Source organism: Melozone crissalis, unplaced genomic scaffold (assembly GCF_028551555.1).
Source record: "Melozone crissalis strain CALT ecotype California unplaced genomic scaffold, PUWL_Pcris_2 ptg000153l_1, whole genome shotgun sequence".
In the NCBI taxonomy this organism is placed as follows: Eukaryota; Metazoa; Chordata; class Aves; order Passeriformes; family Passerellidae; genus Melozone; species Melozone crissalis.
This window is the reverse complement of record NW_026535924.1, coordinates 115,849-134,995: the sequence shown is the minus strand read 5'-3', so window position 1 is coordinate 134,995 and position 19,147 is coordinate 115,849. Positions and strand designations below refer to the sequence as shown.

General features: G+C 49.0%; 1 protein-coding gene and 1 long non-coding RNA gene across 2 annotated transcripts; both read right to left on the bottom strand.

Annotated features, from left to right (window-relative positions):
- Window positions 1-1,605: 1,605 nt before the first annotated feature.
- MCL1 (MCL1 apoptosis regulator, BCL2 family member) lies at window positions 1,606-11,351 on the bottom strand. Its single transcript, XM_054293504.1, has 3 exons — window positions 10,811-11,351; window positions 4,831-5,078; window positions 1,606-2,981 (listed from the first exon to the last, which is right to left on the bottom strand). Exons 1-3 carry the CDS (start codon window positions 11,349-11,351, stop codon window positions 2,865-2,867), a joined length of 906 nt encoding a protein of 301 aa, XP_054149479.1. The 3' UTR covers window positions 1,606-2,864.
- A 6,103-nt stretch (window positions 11,352-17,454) lies between these two features.
- On the bottom strand, window positions 17,455-18,880 carry LOC128948725 (uncharacterized). The gene is made up of 3 exons (XR_008484151.1): window positions 18,768-18,880; window positions 18,363-18,415; window positions 17,455-18,173 (listed from the first exon to the last, which is right to left on the bottom strand). It is a non-coding gene; the product is annotated as an uncharacterized LOC128948725 (long non-coding RNA).
- Window positions 18,881-19,147: the final 267 nt, after the last annotated feature.

Sequence of the window (19,147 nt, the reverse complement as noted above, 5' to 3'; positions counted from 1 at the left end):
CAACTTCTCCCAGGCACCCACACCCAAATTTAGGTGCCATCAACACCCCAAAAACCTGTGAGGCATCTGCACCCCAATTTTCCCCTGCACCCCAAACCCCTGGGAGCCACCAGCATCCCAGATTTCACCAACACCCCAACTCCTCCCGGGCACTGACACCCAAATTTAGGAGTCACCAGCACCTCAAGTTTCACCTTCACCCCAAACCCCTCCCAGGTACCCACACCCAAATTTAGGGGCCACCAGCACCCCAGAATCCTGTGAGGCACCAACACCCCAACTTTCATCTGCACCCCAAACCCCTGGGAGCCACCTGAACCCAAATTTTTCCCCTGCACCCCCAACCCCTCCCAGCCACCCACACACAAAATTTAGGAGCCACCAGCACCCCAAGTTTCACCTGCACCCCAAATTCCACCCACACCCCAACCCCCTGGGAGTCCCCCCCTCACCCTGAGCTCCCCCTGCACCCCAAAACCCCCCGAGCCCCCCCAAAACCCCCCCCAAACCCGCCCATTCTCCCTTTGCATGTTTCCATGGCAACCTTTGCATGCAGGCCCCGCTGCGCCCGAACAGGCCCAAAATATCCCCACAGACACAGCGCTGCAAAAAACACCCAAAGAACACCAAAAACCCCCCGAAAACCGGAAAACCAAAGCGAAACAAAACAAAAACCACCCCGAAAAAAGCAGAAAACCCACACCCAGCAGCGTCCTGCACTCTGGGCTGAGTCACTCTGGGCTGGTTTGGGGACCACGGCCTGGCTTGGTGGCCCGGGTGTGGATTTTGGGGCAGGATTTTGCATTTCCTGAGAAATTTGGGGCAGGATTTTTCCTTTCCAGACCATTTTGGGACAGGATTTCGCATTTCCAGAGCATTTTGGGGCAGGATTTTGCATTTCCAGAGGATTTTGGGGCAGGATTTTTCCTTTCCAGAGCATTTTGGGGCAGGATTTTGCCTCTCCTCATGATTTTTGGGCAGGATTTTCCATTTGGCCAAGGATTTAGAGACAGGATTTTGCATTTCCTGAGGATTCTGGGGAAAGGATTTTCCATTTCCAGAGGATTTTGGGGCAGGATTTTGCATTTCCAGAGCCTTTTGGGGCAGGATTCTGCCTCTGCCATCCACCCCAAACCTGCAGGGATGGGAATTTGGGGTGCAGGGACCCCCCTAAAGAGGGGGAAAAACGAGATTTTAAAAGGGGAGGGAAACTGCAGCAGTGCTGGGTGAGGCCCTGGCACAGATTCTCCAGAGAATTCCTGAATCCCCCATCCCTGGAATTGTCTGGACAGGAGCTTGGATGAACCTGGAAGATCTCCATGGTCAGGAGGTGGAAAAAAAAAGAATTTTAAGGTCTCTCCCCACCCAATCCAACCTGGAATTCTGTGATTAAAACCCCACAGAGATGGGAATGAGGATGGCAATGTCCCAATGCCCCCAAAGCTGCAGGTCCCTTTTTTTTGGGGGGCGGTGGCACAGCCCAAATGCTGGGGAGGGAAAACGAGTTTGGCAGCAGAGGAATGAGAAAAAAAAAAAAAGACATTTATTGACCAAACTACAGCTTGTTGTGCACACAAGCAGGGCCTGGCTGTAGCACCAGGGCTGGGCCGGGCTCCAGGGGACACCTGGGGACAAGGGGGGTCCCATGGGGTCCCACCAGTGCAGCCAGGGTGGGCAAGGAGCCCCTTGGGCATCAAAATCCCCTGGCGGGGAGCCCTGAAGGAGCTGCAGGAGCAGCTCCAGAACATTCTACATTCAACCATCAGCTCTGTCCAGCTCATGGCTCGGAGGAGGAGGAGGAGGAGGAAGGGGAGAGAAGGAAGTGGCCACAAGGAACTTCCACAGCTCCCCCACCCCCACCACGAGGGAGCGAACACCAAAAAAAAATAAAGATTTAAAAGCAAAACCAGAACCATCAGCTGCTGCCAGCCAGCCGTGGTCACAGCCAGGCCACTGCTGCTTGTCACCCTCTGTCACCCTCCCAGGGGGAAAGGCTGGAGTGGAGTCAAAAACGCTGCTTCCCTCAGGAATGAAGCCACATTCACAATGAATTCCTCCTTTTTTTTTGTATCGTCAGCTCTGTAAAAATGTATATATTCTACAGATTTATAGACATTTACAGGTTCTCTATATCCTCCCCAGCCAACCGGGGGTGGTTTTTTTTTTTTTACATAATTACAAAATGCATTTGTTATTTCTGAACTGGCTGTGTGAGTGGGGCCAGGACTGAGTTTGGGGTGACCCCCAGCCCCTGCAAGCCCTGTGCCAAGGGGAGGGAAGGGGCTGGGCAGGGCTGCAGCTCGGTGGCACCGGCTCTGGCACGGCTCTGGGCACTCCCTGGCAGCACCTGGCTGCAGGTGCAGCCTGGCACAACATTTCCAGCATGCAGTGCTTCTGCTCCAGAGCAGCAGAGCTGCGGGTTTAGGCAGGGCAGAGAGGCAGCAGAAGGTGCTATTTCCAGAGAAAAAAAAAAAAAAGTTTAAAAAAAAACCCAAAAAACCCCCACACACAACCCACAAGCCTCAAAACATCTGCTCCAGGCTCAGCTGCCTCGCCCAGCCCAGCAGGAGCTGCTGGAGATGGTTCCCTCTGGGATCCAAGTGAAGCCAAGTCCACCTGAGGGAAGCAGAGAGGAAAAAAAATCTCTTCCCAAAGCCACAAATCCTCCATCCATCCATCAGCTGGGATCACACCTTCCTCTTCCTCAGCAGCCAGCTGCGCTCCGCGGACAGCTCCACGTCCTCCTGGGGTCACTCAAGTCCAGCTTCAGAGGGAGCAGGGCGGCTGTGCAGCCCCAGGGAGCCAAAGTCCTCCCCAAATGCTCCCCAAAATGCTCCCCAAAAGTGTCCAGGGCAGCTCCAGGCTCACCGGATCATGTAGGCCAGGCTGGCGCCCAGGCCGGCCACCCCCGCGAAGGCCATCAGAACGTTCCGGATGCTGCTCTCCAGGTCCTCCACGCGGAAAAAGTCCACAAAGCCCTCCTGGCAGAGAGAGGAGAGGGGGGTCAGATGGGGGGACAGCTGGCTGGCACAGCCCCCAGACCCATTTCAGCTTCAAAGAGCCCCAGACCCATTGCAGCCTCAAACACCCCCAGACCCATTTCAGCCTCAAACACCCCCAGACCCATTTCAGCCTCAAAGAGCCCCAGACCCATTGCAGCCTCAGAGCCCCAGACCCATTTCAGCCTCAAACACCCCCAGACCCATTTCAGCCTCAAACACCCCCAGCCTCATTTCATCCTGCTCATCCACTGTGCTCCCCCAGCCCCACTTCAGCCTCAAACAGCCCCCAGACCCATTTCAGCCTAAAACACCCCCCAATCCCATTTCATCCTGCACATCCCATTGTGCTCCCCCATCCCCATTTCAGCCTCAAACAGCCCCTGTGCTACCCCAGCCCCATTTCATCCTAAAACATCCCCCAGCCCCATTTCAGCCTCAAACATCCCCAGACCCATTTCAGCCTCCAATATCCCCCAGACCCATTTCATCCTGCAAATCCCCAGCCCCATTTCATCCTACACATCCTACTGGGCACCCTCAGCCCCACTGCATCCTAAAACATCCCCCAGCCCCATTTCAGCCTAAAACACCCCCAGCCCCATTTCAGCCTCCAATATCCCCTGTGCTACCCCAGCCTCATTTAAGCCTAAAACATCCCCCAGCCCCATTTCATCCCGCACATTCCCAGCCCAATTTCAGCCTCAAATATCCCCCAGACCCATTTAAACCTGCACATCCCAATGTTCTCCCTGTGCTCCCCCAGCCCCATTTCATCCTGCACACCCCCAGCCCCATTTCAGCCTCAAACATCCCCAGACCCATTTCAGCCTCAAACATTCCCTGTGCTCCCCCAGACCCATTTCAGCCTCAAATATCCCCCAGACCCATTTCATCCTGCACATCCCCAGATCCATTTCAGCCTAAAACAGCCCCACCCCATTTCGGCCTCAAACAGCCCCTGTGCACCCCCAGCCCCATTTCATCCTAAAACACCTCCAGCCCCATTTCAGCCTGCTCATCCCATTGTGCTCCCCCAGCCCCATTTCAGCCTCAAATATCCCCCAGCCCCATTTCATCCTGCAAATCCCCAGACCCATTTCAGCCTAAAACACCCCCAGCCCCATTTCAGCCTCATATATCCCCCTGCACATCCCCAGACCCATTGCATCCTAAAACATTCCCAGCTCCATTTCAGCCTCAAACACCCCCAGACCCGTTTCATCCTGCACATCCCCTGTGCACATCCCCATCCCCATTTCAGCCTCAAACATCCCCAGCCCCATTTCATCCTAAAACACGCCCTGTACTTCCCCCAGCCCCATTTCATCCTGCACATCCCCCAGCCCCATTTCATCCTGCTCATCCCCTGTGCTCCCCCAGCCCCATTTCATCCTGCACATCCCCAGCCCCATTCCATCCTGCTCATCCCCTGTGCTCCCCCAGCCCCATTCCATCCTGCTCATCCCCTGTGCTCCCCCAGCCCCATTCCATCCTGCTCATCCCCTGTGCTCCCCCAGCCCCATTCCATCCTGCACATCCCCCAGCCCCATTCCATCCTGCTCATCCCCTGTGCACCCCCAGCCCCCTTCCAGCCACCCCAGCCCTCCCAGGGCTGCCCTGATTTTGGGAATGCTGCCCCCAAGCTGGGCAGGAACACTCCAAAAACTGCTTTATTACCTCAAACCACCTCAGCCAGCTCATGCTGAGTGCATCCTACAGCCCCACAGCCCCCCTGGTGACAGCGAGCCAGCACCGCCACCCACCCCCGGAGCAGGAGAAGGCCGGAATGTTGGGGAAAGCTCAGGAATTTCCAGGAATTGTGACTCACCCAGCCCCCCTGGCTCTCCAGCCACTCCCTCTTGGAGGACACCAGGGCGTCTGTGATGATCCCAGCCAGGCTGCTGACGCTCTGCTCCTGCTGGATGCTCTTGAGGTGCTTGGCCACGAAGGCCCCGAAGGCGATGAGGGTCACCACGCGTCCCCAGTTGGTGACGCCGTCGCTGAACATCTGGGCTGCCACCTCCACCACGCACTGCAGGTCCTCCTCCTGCTGGATCTGCAGCTTCCTCAGCATCCCTGCAAAACCAACAGCTTGAAGGAGGGGTGCAGGACCACGGGCAGCTCTTCAAAATGCAGTTTGTAACATGCAGCATGTCGTGGGTGACAGAGCTGTGCCCACAGCTTCAGCTCCAGCTGCAGGCAGGCCTGGAGTCCCTTTAATTTTGGTTACATTGCATTATAAACTTTTTTTTTGCTTACAATGCATTGTATACTTTTGGTTACACTTCATTACAAACTTTCCTTTTGGTTGCAATGCATTACAAACTTTTCTTTTGGTTACACTGCATTATTTACTTTTCTTTTTGTTACAATGCCTTACAAACTTTTCTTTTGGTTGCAATGCATTATATACTTTTCTTTTGGTTACACTGCATTACAAACTTTTCTTTTGGTTACACTGCATTATTTACTTTTCTTTTTGTTACAATGCTTTACAAACTTTTCTTTTGGTTGCAATGCATTACAAACTTTCCTTTTGGTTACACTGCATTATTCACTTTGCTTACAATGCATTATATACCTTTATTTTGGTTACACTTCATTACAAACTTTCCTTTTGGTTGCAATGCATTATTTACTTTTCTTTTTGTTACAATGCCTTACAAACTTTCCTTTTGGTTACACTGCATTATTTACTTTGCTTACAATGCATTATAAACTTTTCTTTTGGTTGCAATGCATTACAAACTTTCCTTTTGCTTACAATGCATTTTGAATACTTTTTTTTTTTTGTTACATTGCATTATGTACTTTTCTTTTTGTTACAATGCATTACATACTTTCCTTTTGGTTACACTGCATTATTTACTTTTCTTTTTGTTACAATGCCTTACAAACTTTTCTTTTGGTTGCAATGCATTATAAACTTTCCTTTTGGTTACACTGCATTATATACTTTTCTTTTGGTTGCAATGCATTATTTACTTTGCTTACAATGCATTATATACTTTCCTTTTTGTTACAATGCATTATAAACTTTTCTTTTGCTTACAATGCATTATGTACTTTTTGTTACACTGCATTATATACTTTTTTTTTATTACATTACATTACAAACTTTTCTTTTGCTTACAAATACATCATAAACTTTTCTTTGCTGAGCATTTTAATACAGCAGAACCAATCTATACCTTATTTTTTACCAATAGCCTATCATAACTCCTATAATTACCATTTTATAGTGGTATACTATAATATATCATATTCAAAATTACCATATTTATGTTACTGCTCTCCACTCACTAACAGTCGGTACATTACAGTTTAAGCTAGAAGTTGTTTTTCAGTTTTCTTGCAGTGGAAAATTCTGAGATTATTTTTCCTGCTTGCAGCTTTGCTGCCTTGTTTTTCTGCGGAATCTTCCTGCTTGGTAAAAACTTCTTCTTGTTTGGGGTGGGTTTATCCTTTGCTCTAAGCCATAAAAACCCCTTCTAAATAACATAAAATACCCTTTGGCTCTTGGTTATCCAGTCAGATTGGCTCAGCAATTCCATATCAAAACCTGCTTTCATTTCTATTTCTTTCTCAGGTTCTACATTTAAAAATCTTTCTGCCAAGCACACAAATCTGTGAGATTTTCTGGTGAAACTTTCATCCTTCCCAGCACTCGAGGTTTAGGGGCAGCCAAACACCCCCAGAGGGGCAGGGAGAGGATGGGACCCCCCAAAAATGGAGTTTGGGATGGAGAATGGGTTCTGCTCTCCCTCCCAGCCCTGACACATTTTGGTTCCTTTTTAATTTTTAAAAATATAGTAATTTAAATAAATAATTTAAAACAATAAAATAATTTCAATAAATACAATAATTCAAATCAATAAAATAATTCAAATAAATAAAATAACTCAAGTAAAATAATTGAAAAAAATTAAATTAAAAGTAATTTCAATTAATAAAATAATTAAAATAAAATAATTTAAAAATACATTATTTTAAGGTAATTGAAAATAACTTAAAAATAATGAAAAAATAAAATAAATTAAACCATAGAATTAAATAAGGCTAAAATAATTTAAATTCTTTTAAGATAATTGAAAATAATTTAAATTAAAATAAGATAAAAATAATGCCAATTAATAAAATTATTTAAATAAAATAATTTAAATAAATTAAAATAATTTAAAAATACTTTGCATTATTTTAAGATAATTTAAAAAATTTGAAATAAAAATAATAAAAAATAAAATAAATTAAATCGTAGAATAAAGTTAAAATAATTTAAAGTAAGATAATTGAAAATAATTTGAATTAAAATAAAATAAAAATAATTTCAAAGAATAAAATAATTTAAAATAAAAATAATTGAAATTATTTGAAAATAATTGAAAATTAAAATGAAAATGAATTTAAAATTGTAATTTTAAATAATTATTTAATTAATTTTCGCTCTGCCTAGCTAAAATTAATTAAATAATTATTTAACATTATTATTATAATTAAATTATAAATTATAATTAAATAATTATTTAAAATTGTGCCCATCTCGCCCTGCAGTGCCCTCCAAAGGCGTCACTGCTCGGCTGTTGCTCAATGTGCAGGAACCTCCCCGGGCAGTTCCTCCTCTGCTCGCTCAGGAAATCACCGAGGCCGCTCAGGAAACCGCCCAGGCCCGACGTTCCTGCTGAGAGTCATCCCCCAGGAATGTCCGGGAATTGGGGCCAGCAACTGATCCCGCAGGAACTGGGGACAGAATTGACCCCACAGGAACTGGGGCCAGGAACTGATCCTATTGATCCCACAGGAATTGGGGCCAGGAACTGATCCTATTGATCCCACAGGAACTGGGGCCAGGAACTGATCCTATTGATCCCACAGGAATTGGGGACAGGAACTGATCCTATTGATCCCACAGGAACTGGGGCCAGGAACTGATCCTATTGATCCCACAGGAACTGGGGCCAGGAACTGATCCCACAGGAATTGGGGACAGGAACTGATCCCGCAGGAATTGGGGACAGAATTGACCCCACAGGAACTGGGGCCAGGAATTGATCCTATTGATCCCACAGGAATTGGGGACAGGAACTGATCCCGCAGGAATTGGGGACAGAATTGACCCCACAGGAACTGGGGCCAGGAACTGATCCTATTGATCCCACAGGAACTGGGGCCAGGAACTGATCCTATTGATCCCACAGGAATTGGGGCCAGGAACTGATCCTATTGATCCCACAGGAACTGGGGACAGGAACTGATCCTATTGATCCCACAGGAATTGGGGCCAGGAACTGATCCTATTGATCCCACAGGAACTGGGGCCAGGAACTGATCCTATTGATCCCACAGGAACTGGGGCCAGGAACTGATCCCGCAGGAATTGGGGACAGAATTGACCCCACAGGAACTGGGGCCAGGAACTGATCCCATTGATCCCAGTGGGAATTGGGGACAGCAACTGACCCCACATGAATTGGGGTCAGCAACAGATCCTATTGATCCCACAGGAATTGGGGCCAGGAACTGACCCCACAGGAACTGATCTCACTGATCCCAGTGGGAATTGGGGGCAGAAACTGATCCCGCAGGAATTGGGGACAGGAACTGATCCCACAGGAACTGACCCCATTGATCCCAGTGGAATTGGGGCCAGGAACTGATCCCATTGATCCCAGTGGGAATTGGGGCCAGGAACTGATCCCACAGGAATTGGGGCCAGGAACTGACCCCACAGGAACTGACCCCACTGATCCCACAGGAACTGATCCCATTGATCCCACAGGAATTGGGGTCAGGAACTGATCCCACAGGAATTTGGGGCAGGAACTGATCCCATTGATCCTACAGGGAATTGGGGTCAGGAATTGATCCCACAGGAACTGATTTCACTGGGAATTTGGGGTAGGAACTGATCCCACAGGAACTGATCCCACCTGGGAACTGGGGCACAGGAACTGATCCCACAGCACAGCTAAGAATGAAACCGAAGCTCTTTGTGCTCAATAAACGAAAAAGAAAGGAACCAAAAAAAGGGACGAGCTGAGAAAATGGCACGTCGTGCAAGGAGGAAGGTGTTTCACCAGACAGCACCCAAACAACCCCAGGAACCCCAAAACTGCTGCAGGGACCCCAAAACTGCTGCAGAAATCCCAAAACTGCTGCAAGGACCTGAACCCTAAAAGCACAACAGGAACCTGCATCCTAAAATCTCAAAACTGCTGCAGGAATCTGCACCCTAACACCCCCCAAGAACCCCAAAACTGCTGCAGGGACCCCAAAACCGCTGCAGGAAATGCAGACACCGCCCTGCTTTGCTGGGCTCCATCCTGACCTGGGATCCAAACGCCAGCACCAGCCCCAAACCAGCCCGAGTGACACAAAACCAGTGACACAAACTGGTCACTTCTCATTTCCAGTTCATCCCCAGGACGGGAACTGGGGGTCAAATTCCTACAGCTGCTTCAGGGCCCTGCAGAAAGGGGTGAAATGCAAGAAAATGGATTTTCCACAGAAATCTGGGATCCCTGGAAGTGCTCAGGGCCAGACTGGACAGTTTGGAGCAGCCTGGGATAGTGGAAAGGGTCCCTGCCATGGCACTGGTTGAGTTTTTGTGTCTATTTAAACCCAAACCATTCCATGGTTCTGTGAGAACATTGCCCAAAAATCCCCTTGCACCTAAACTGAGGGATGAGGATCTAACTCTTAACTCTTGAGCTCCCCGATCTTTGGATATTTGGGATTAAAAACATGAAAAGAAATTTCCGAGAGCAGCTGTGGCTGCCCCTGGATCCCTGGGAGTGTTGGACAAGGTTTGGAGCACCCTGGGATGGTGGAAAATGTCCTTGCTCTTGGGACTGGATGAGTTTTTGGGTCTATTTTAACCCAAACTATTCCATGGTTCAATGAGCACATCACCCAGAAGAATTCCCCTCACTAAAAATCCCCTTGCACCTAAACTGGGCAGGCTGAAAATCCCGAGCTGACCAATCTTTGGACGCTTTAAACACATGAAAACAGATTTCCCAGAGCAGCTGTGGCTGCCCCTGGATCCCTGGAAGTGCCCAAGGCCAGGGTGGACAGGGCTGGGATGGTGGAAAGGGTCCCTGCCCATAGGACTGGATGAGTTTTTGGGTCTATTTTAACCCAAACCATTCCATGGTTCTATGAGAACATTGCCCAAAAATCCCCTTGCACCTAAACTTGAGGGGGTGAGGAGCTGAAACTCCTGAGCTCCCCAATCTTTAAATTAAAATGGATTTCCCAGAGAAGCTGTGGCTGCCCCTGGGAGTGTCCAAGGCCAGGTTGGACAGGGTTTGGACCAACCTGAGATGGTAGAAGGTGTCCTTACCCATTCTGGATGAGTTTTAAAGTCTATTTCAACCCAAACCATTCCAAAATTCTGTAAGAACATTGCCCAAAAATCCCCTTGCACCTAAATTGGGGGGGGATGAGGCTCGGAACCTCCTGATCTCCCCAATCTTTGCCCGCTCGGGGTTATTTGCAGACTCAGCCCGAGCCGAGGGGGACACGAGGAGGACCCGGGGCTAATCTGTAACCACATTATCTCCTCTGCACACACCAACAGCGCCTTTTCCTCGTCCCCACAGAACAAAGTTCAGTTTCGCTTTTGAGCGCTTCCCAACCGCTTTTATTTAACCCCTTCCGAACCAAAGCCACGTCGTAGCGATGACCCGGCCGAGACCCCGGCCATGAGGGCATCACCCCCGGCCCAAACCCACTCCGGGCACCGGGACAGGCCCAACGGAGAGCACGGGGGTCTCGGCCTCCTCCCGGAGCATTCGACGGACACACACCTTGGAAGGCGAGCTCGTGTTTCCTCATGACGCCGTCGCCGACCCTCCGCAGCGTTTCCAGCGCCTTCTCCATCACCGCATCCCCCGCCGAGCCCGGCCGGCCGGGACCACCCAGGAGGCCCGGAAAAAGCTTCTTAGCGCTGGGCTGCGCCTCTCCCGCCACTTCCCTCAGGTAGCGGCTGATGAGCTCCAGCGAGTCCTGTCGGAGCCCGTCCGGAGGCCCCGGGGGGGTCCCGGGCAGCGAATCCGCGGCGGGGCCGCGCTCGGGCTCGGGGTCGCAGCCGTCCAGCTCCTCTTCGGGGCGCCATAGAGTCGCGCCGCAGCCAATCAGCGCGCGGGGCGCTGCGCCTCGGCCAATCAGCGCGCGGGGGGTGTCGGCGCGGCCGGCGGCGGCCGCGGAGCGCTCGCGGGGCGGCTCTGAGGCGGCGGCGGCGGCGGCCGCGGGCTCCGGGCGCTGCCCCGGCCCGCCGGGCGCCAGCGCCGGGGAGCCGCCGCAGTAGAGGTTGAAGCCGATGACGGCTTTCGGCTTCACGGCGAACATGGCGCCCGGTGCGAGCGGCCGGCGGGGTGCGGGCGGGACCGGCGCGGCCGGGTTATATAACCGGCGGCGGTGACGCCGTAGAGGCGGAGCGAGGGCGGGACAGCGAGCGGCTTTTTCCACCTCCGCTTCCGTTCTTGAGGCTGAAGAAAGAGCGTAAAGGAGCACGCATCCCCTCCATCCCCCCTGCTCGGTGCCTCACTCCCGGTGTCCCCGGTTCTTGCCGGTACCGGGCAGCAGCTCCCGGTAGTGCCGGGCTGGTCCCGCATCCTCCGAGCACGGCGGGGAACGGGATCCCCGGGGCAGAGCGCCCCGGCAGCGCGGAGCATCCTCGGGCACCGACCGGCCACGTGTGTCCCGTGCCTGCCGGAGCCGCCCGGTCCTTTCCCTGTCCATTCCCCGTCCATTCCCGATCCATTCCCGGTCCATTCCCAGATCCATCCCCGATCCATTCCCAGATCCATTCCCAGATCCATTCCCGATCCATTCCCTGTTTATTCCCAATCCATCCCTGATCCATCCCTGGTCCATTCCCGGTCCATTCCCAGATCCATTCCCGATCCATTCCCTGTTTATTCCCAATCCATCCCCGATCCATTCCCAATCCATCCCCGATCCATCCCAGATCCATCCCCGATCCATTCCTGGTCCATCCCTGATCCATTCCCAATCCATCCCCGATCCATCCCTGATCCATTCCCAGTTCATCCCCGATCCATTCCCGGTCCATTCCCTGTTTATTCCCAATCCATCCCCGATCCATTCGCGATCCATTCCCGGTCCATTCCCAATTCATTCCCAGCTCATTCCCAGTCCATCCCCGATCCATTCCCAGCTCATTCCCGGCTCATTCTTGGTTCATTCCCGATCCGTCCCCGATCCATTCCCTGTTTATTCCCAATCCATCCCCGATCCATCCCCGGTCCATTCCCGATCCATTCCCAGATCCATCCCCGATCCATCCCCGATCCATCCCCGGTCCATTCCCGATCCATCCCCGATCCATTCCCGATCCATCCCTGATCCATCCCCGGTCCATTCCCAGATCCATTCCCAGATCCATCCCCGATCCATCCCCAATCCATTCCCAGATCCATCCCTGATCCATCCCCGATCCATCCCCGATCCATCCCCGATCCATTCCCGATCCATCCCTGATCCATCCCTGATCCATCCCCGATCCATCCCCGGTCCCTTCCCGGTCCATTCCCGGTCTATTCCCGTTCATTCCTGGTCCATTCCCGGTCCCGCAGCACTGAGCATCCCCCGGGTGCGGGGCTGGAGCCAGCACGGCCCCGCTGGTGTGGCCAAAATGGGGTTTGAAAGAAGGGATGGAGATTTAGAATATAAAAGCGGAAGAAATATAGGGAAAAATATATACTCTATATTTTTATATAAAATAAAAATAAATATATATTCTATATTTCTATATAGGAGAAATATATTCTATATTTCTATATAGGAGAAATAGATATTCTATATTTCTATGTAGAAGAAGAAATACTCTATATTTTTATATTTATATAGAAGAAGAAATATATATTATTATACTTTTGTATAGAAGAAGAAATATATAGTCTATATTGCTATATAGAATAAATATATTCTATACTTTTATATAGAAGAAATACATATTCTATATTTTTATATAGAAGAAATAGATCTATATTTTGATACAGAGGAATAAATAGATATTCTATACTTTTATATAGAATAAGAAATATGTAGTCTATATTTCTACATAAATACACTATATATAGAAGAAATGTATACTCTATATTTTTATATAGAAGAAGAAATAGATCTGTATTTTTTATATAGAAGAAATATATATTCTATATTTTGATATAGAAGAAATAGATATTCTATCTTTTGATATAGAAGAAGAAATAGATATTCTGTATTTCTATATAGAAGAAATAGATCTATATTTTTATATAGAAGAAATGTATATTCTATATTTTTATATAGAAGAAGAAATATATATTCTATATTTCTATATGGAAGAAGAAATAGATATTCTATATTTTGATATAGAAGAAGAAATAGATATTCTGTATTTCTATATAGAAGAAATAGATCTATATTTTCATATAGAAGAAAATTATATTCTATATTTTTATATAGAAGAATAGATCTATATTTTTATATAGAATAAAATATTTTTATATAGAATTTTTATATAGAATTTATATAGAATAAATAAATAATAATATTTTTATATAGAATAAAATATATATTTTTATATAGCTTCTTTCACCATCACTGTGCTCTGTTTGGAGCTGCCACCTCCCTGTCACCATTTCTGGGGACAAACTGTGACAAACCAATCCCAGTGTGCTCTGTTTGGAGCTGCCACCTCCCTGTCACCATTTCTGGGGACAAACTGTGACAAACCAAGCCCAGTGTGCTCTGTTTGGAGCTGCCACCTCCCTGTCACCATTTCTGGGGACAAACTGTGACAAACCAATCCCAGTGTGCTCTGTTTGGAGCTGCCACCTCCCTGTCACCATTTCTGGGGACAAACTGTGACAAACCAATCCCAGTGTGCTCTGTTTGGAGCTGCCACCTCCCTGTCACCATTTCTGGGGACAAACTGTGACAAACCAATCCCATTTGGAGCAATCCCCACCCCCTGAGATGTCCCAGCTCACCAAATCCAGGGCTGAGCATCGCCCTGGGTGTCCCCAACTCCTGTCCCCTTTGTCACCCACCCCAAACCCGGCTCCGGCAGGATGAAATCCGTCCCTCTCAGAATCCTTCCCGTGGCCCCAAGGAATGTGTGTCCTTGTCTGGGAAGGAATTTCTGGCAGCAGCAGCGAGAGCAGGGAGCTCTGGCAGCACCCAGCACATTTTTTGGGAGGTGGTGCCAAGCTTTAGCACAAACACGAGCTGGAACAGCGTGTCCCTGCCTGTCCCCTCAGGGTCCCTGCGTGGCCTCCGGGCCTTGGGAATTCCCAGGTTTTTTGGGAAAATCCAAGGGAGGGGCACACCCAGAGAGCTGCAGGGGAAAAGCTCAGGGCTGAAAATCCCACAGGTGGGACACGGCACCCCCCGTGCACCCCAAAATGAGCCTGAGGGGTGGCACTGGGGACAGGGGTGTCACAGTGGGGCAGAGTGGAAGGATTTGCAGCTGGAGCAAAGATTTGGGTTGGTAAAATCCCTGCCCGGTGCCCACCAGCGCCTCTGTGAGCCCACACATTTGGGGGGTGTCCCCACACATTTTGGAGCTGTCCCCACACATTTGGGGGCTGTCCCCACACATTTGGAGGGTGTTCCCACATGTTTTGGGGCTGTCCCCACACGTTTTGGGGTGTCCCCACATATTTGGAGGGTGTCCCGACATGTTTTAGGGCTGTCCCCACACATTTGAATGGTGTCCCCACACGTTTTGGGGCTGTCCCCACACATTTGGGGGGTGTCCCCACACGTTTTGGGGCTGTCCCCACACGTTTGAATGGTGTCCCCACACGTTTTGAGGTCTCCCCACACGTTTTGGGGCTGTCCCCACATGTTTGAATTGTGTCCCCACACATTTTGGTGTCTCCCCACACGTTTGGGGCTGTCCCCACATGTTTGGGAGCTGTCCCCACACGTTTGGTGGCTGTCCCCACATGTTTTTGGGGCTGTCCCCACATGTTTGGGCAGCTGTCCCCACACGTTTTGGGGCCTGTCCCCACACATTTGAATGGTGTCCCCACATGTTTTTGGGGCTGTCCCCTCCCTCTGTCCCCCCCAGCACAGGGACAACCCCCAGAGCAGCAATGCCCCTTTGCATCCTTGGTTTTATTTCCCTTTTTTTCGGGAGTTGAATAAAAAGCAAGCACAGCAGTCCAGAAGAGGTGAACATGTAAAAAAATTATATATATATATATATATATTTTATATATATTTGTTACCTATTTACAACATGGCTGAGACAGGCAGCACGAGGGTGTGCAGCCACCGCCCCAAGCAGGTCACACAGGGGCTGGGGGCCACAGCAGGACCCTGTGGGGACAAGGGACAGCTCCCAATGCCACCACACTCCTTGTCCCTGCCCCAGAGGGTGGCAGGAGCAGCCCCAGGGATTTTTCTCACGGGAGGATCCAGGAAACACCTGAAGGCAGAGCCACATTCCAGCACACCCTGGGCAAACACAGCAGGGCAGTGACACAGGTGACACAGGTGACACACACAGGGGGAAAACCCTGCTGGGCATCCTTCACTCCTGCCTGCCCTGCTTTGGTCCTTGGGGCTGAAATTGGGGCAGGTTTTGGGGCACAGCTGTGCCCGCACTTGGTTTTTTTTTTGTTGTGATATTGTTGTCAGTTTGGGGGTGGTTTTTCCTTGAGGCAAAGAAAAGACAAGAAGGGGAAAAAAAAGGGAAAAAATGAAAAAGAAATCAAATTTTGGGATGCCCTGGCACAGCTGTGCCCACACTTGTCCCTGCATGGAGAAGTGACACCAGGGCAGCAGGAGGGGACAGTGCCACCCCAAACCCTGGCTCTGCAGGTTCTAAGGTTTGGGGTTTTTTGTTGTGATTTTGGTGTTAATTTGGGGTGGTTTTTCCTTGAGACAAAGAAAATACAAGAAGGGAAAAAATAAGACAAAAAGAAATCAAAGTTTGGGATGCCCTGGCACAGCTGTGCCCACACTTGTCCCTGCATGGAGAATTGACACCAGGGCAGCAGGAGGGGACAGGTTTTCTCCCTCTGGTCAAGCTCAGCCAAGCCCTTCTGGTTTTATCCCTCTGGCCAAATTCAGCCAAACCCCTCTGGTTGTGTCCCTTTATCCAAATTCAGTCAAACCCTTCTGGTTGTGTCCCTTTATCCAAATTCAGTCAAGCCCCTCTGGTTGTGTCCCTTTATCCAAATTCAGCCAAACCCCTCTGGTTTTGTCCCTCTGGTCAAACTCAGCCAAGCCCACCTGGCCAAATTCAGTCAAGCCCTTCTGGTTTTATCCTTCTGACCAAATTCAGTCAAGCCTCTCTGGTTTTGTCCCTCTGATCAAACTCAGTCAAACCCCTCTGGTTTTCTCCATCTGGCCAAATTCAGCCAAGTCCCTCTGGTCAAGCTCAGCCAAACCCCTCTGGTTTTGTCCCTTTAGCCAAATTCAGTCAAGCCCACCTGGCCAAATTCAGTCAAGCCCTTCTGGTTTTATCCTTCTGTCCAAATTCAGTCAAGCCCCTCTGGTTGTGTCCCTTTATCCAAATTCAGCCAAACCCCTCTGGTTTCATCTCTCTGGCCAGATTCAGCCAAGCCCTTGTGGTCAAATTCAGTCAAGCCCTTCTGGTTTTGCCCCTCTGACCAAATTCAGCCAAGCCCACCTGGCCAAATTCAGCCAAACCCCTCTGGTTTTGTCCCTTTGATCAATTCAGCAAAACACCTCTGGCCAAGCTCAGCTAAGCCCTTCTGGTTGTGTCCCTTTAGCCAAACTCAGTCAAACCCCTCTGGTTTTATCCCTCTGGTCAAGCTCAGCCAAGCCCTTCTGGCTTTGTCCTTCTGACCAAATTCACCCAAGCCCCTCTGGTTGTGTCCCTTTAGCCAAATTCAGTCAAGCCCTTGTGGTCAAATTCAGCCAAGCCCCTCTGGTTGTGTCCCTTTTAGCCAAATTCATCCAAGTCCCTCTGGTTTTGTCCTTCTGACCAAGCTCAGCCAAGCCCCTCCAGCTGAGGTGGGGCTCTGCCCCCAAAGCACCCCAAGATGTTTCAAACCCTGCCCAGCCCCTGTCCCAACCCCTCTGGGAATGTTAAATGTTGTCTCCCTCGTGAGCTGAGCCTGGGACAGATCTCAGCTCAGCCCAACAACACCCCTGCTCCTGGTGTTTATTATCCTGAGATTAAAAAAAAATTTTTTTTTTTTTTTTTTTTATCTCAGCCAATTTCTTCACTTTGAAGCTCTAAAGCTCACAGCTGACTGTGCCTTCAGGGCTGGGATCACACCTGTGAGATCTGGGATTACATCTGTGAGACCTGGGACCACAACTTCCCAATCTGGGACCACAATTTCCAAATCTGGAATCACAATTTCCAGATCTGGGATCACAATTTCCAGATCTGGGATCACAATTTCCAAATCTGGAATCACAATTTCCAAATCTGGGATTACAATTTCCAAATCTGGAATCACAATTTCCAAATCTGGGATTACAATTTCCAGATCTGGGATCACAAATTCCAGGTCTGAGATCACACTTTCCAAATTTAAGATCCCACTTTACAAATCTGGGATCACGCTTTCTAAATCTAGGATCACAATTTCCAGAGCTGAAATCACTTTCCATATCTGGGATCACTCTTTCCAAATCTGGGATCACAACTTCCAGATCTGGGATCACAATTTCCACATCTGGCATCACATCTTCCATATCTGGGATCACTCTTTGCAGATCTGGGATCACACCTGCCAGATCTGGGATCACACTTTCCAAATCTGGGATCACAATTTCCACATTTGGGTTCACACCTGTGAGATCTGGGATCACAATTTCCAGATCTGGGATCACTTTTCAGACCTGGGATCACAATTTCCATATCAGGGATCACACCTGTGAGATTTGGGATCACACTTTCCAGACCTGGAATCACATTTTACAAATCTGGGATCACACCTGCCAGACCAGGGATCACTTTTCAGATCTGGGATCACAATTTCCAGATCCAGGATCACAATCTCCAGATCTGGGATCACAATTTCCAGATCTGGGATCACCATTTCCACATCTGGGATCACAATTTCCAGACCTGGGATCACACCTGTGAGATGTGAGATCACTCTTTCCAAATCTAAGATCACTTTTCAGATCTGGGATCACAATTTCCAGATCTGGGATCACTTTTCAGATCTGGGATCGCCATTTCCAAATTCAGGATCACAATTTCCAGATCTGGGATCACAATTTCCACATCTGGGATCACAATTTCCAAATCTGGGATCACAATTTCAAGATGTGGGATGACTCTTTGCAGATCTGGGATCACAATTTCCAGATCTGAGATCATTCTTTGCAGATCTGGAATCACTCTTTCCAAACCTGGGATCACAATTTCCACATCTGGCATCACACCTTCCATATCTGGGATCACTCTTTGCAGATCTGGCATCACACCTGTCATAACTGGGATCACTCTTTCCAAATCTGGGATCACAATCTCCAGATCTGGGATCACACCTGCCAGATGTGGAATCACTCCCTGCAGATCTGGGATCACTTTTCAGATATGGGGTCCCTCTTTCCAAATCTGGGATCACAATTTCCACATCTGGGATCACTTTCCAGATCTGGGATCACACCTGCCAGACCAAAGATCACAATATCCAGATCTGGGAACACTCTTTGCAGAGTTGGAATCACTCGTTCGAAATCTGGGATCCCACTTTCTAAATCTAGGATCACAATCTCCAGATCTGGGATCACAATTTCCAGATGTGGGATCACTTTTCAGATCTGGGATCACAATTTCCACATCTGGGATCACAATTTCCAGATCTGGGATCACACCTGTGAGATGTGAGATCACTCTTTCCAAATCTAAGATCACTTTTCAGATCTGGGATTGCCATTTCCAAATTCAGGATCACAATTTCCAGATCTGGGATCACATCTTCCATATCTGGGATCACAATTTCCAGATCTGGGATCACTCTTCGCAGATCTGGAATCACTCTTTCCAAACCTGGGATCACAATTTCCACATCTGGCATCACACCTTCCGTATCTGGGATCACTCTTTGCAGATCTGGGATCACACCTGTCATAACTGGGATCACTCTTTGCAGATCTGGGATCACAATTTCCATATCTGGGATCACTCTTTG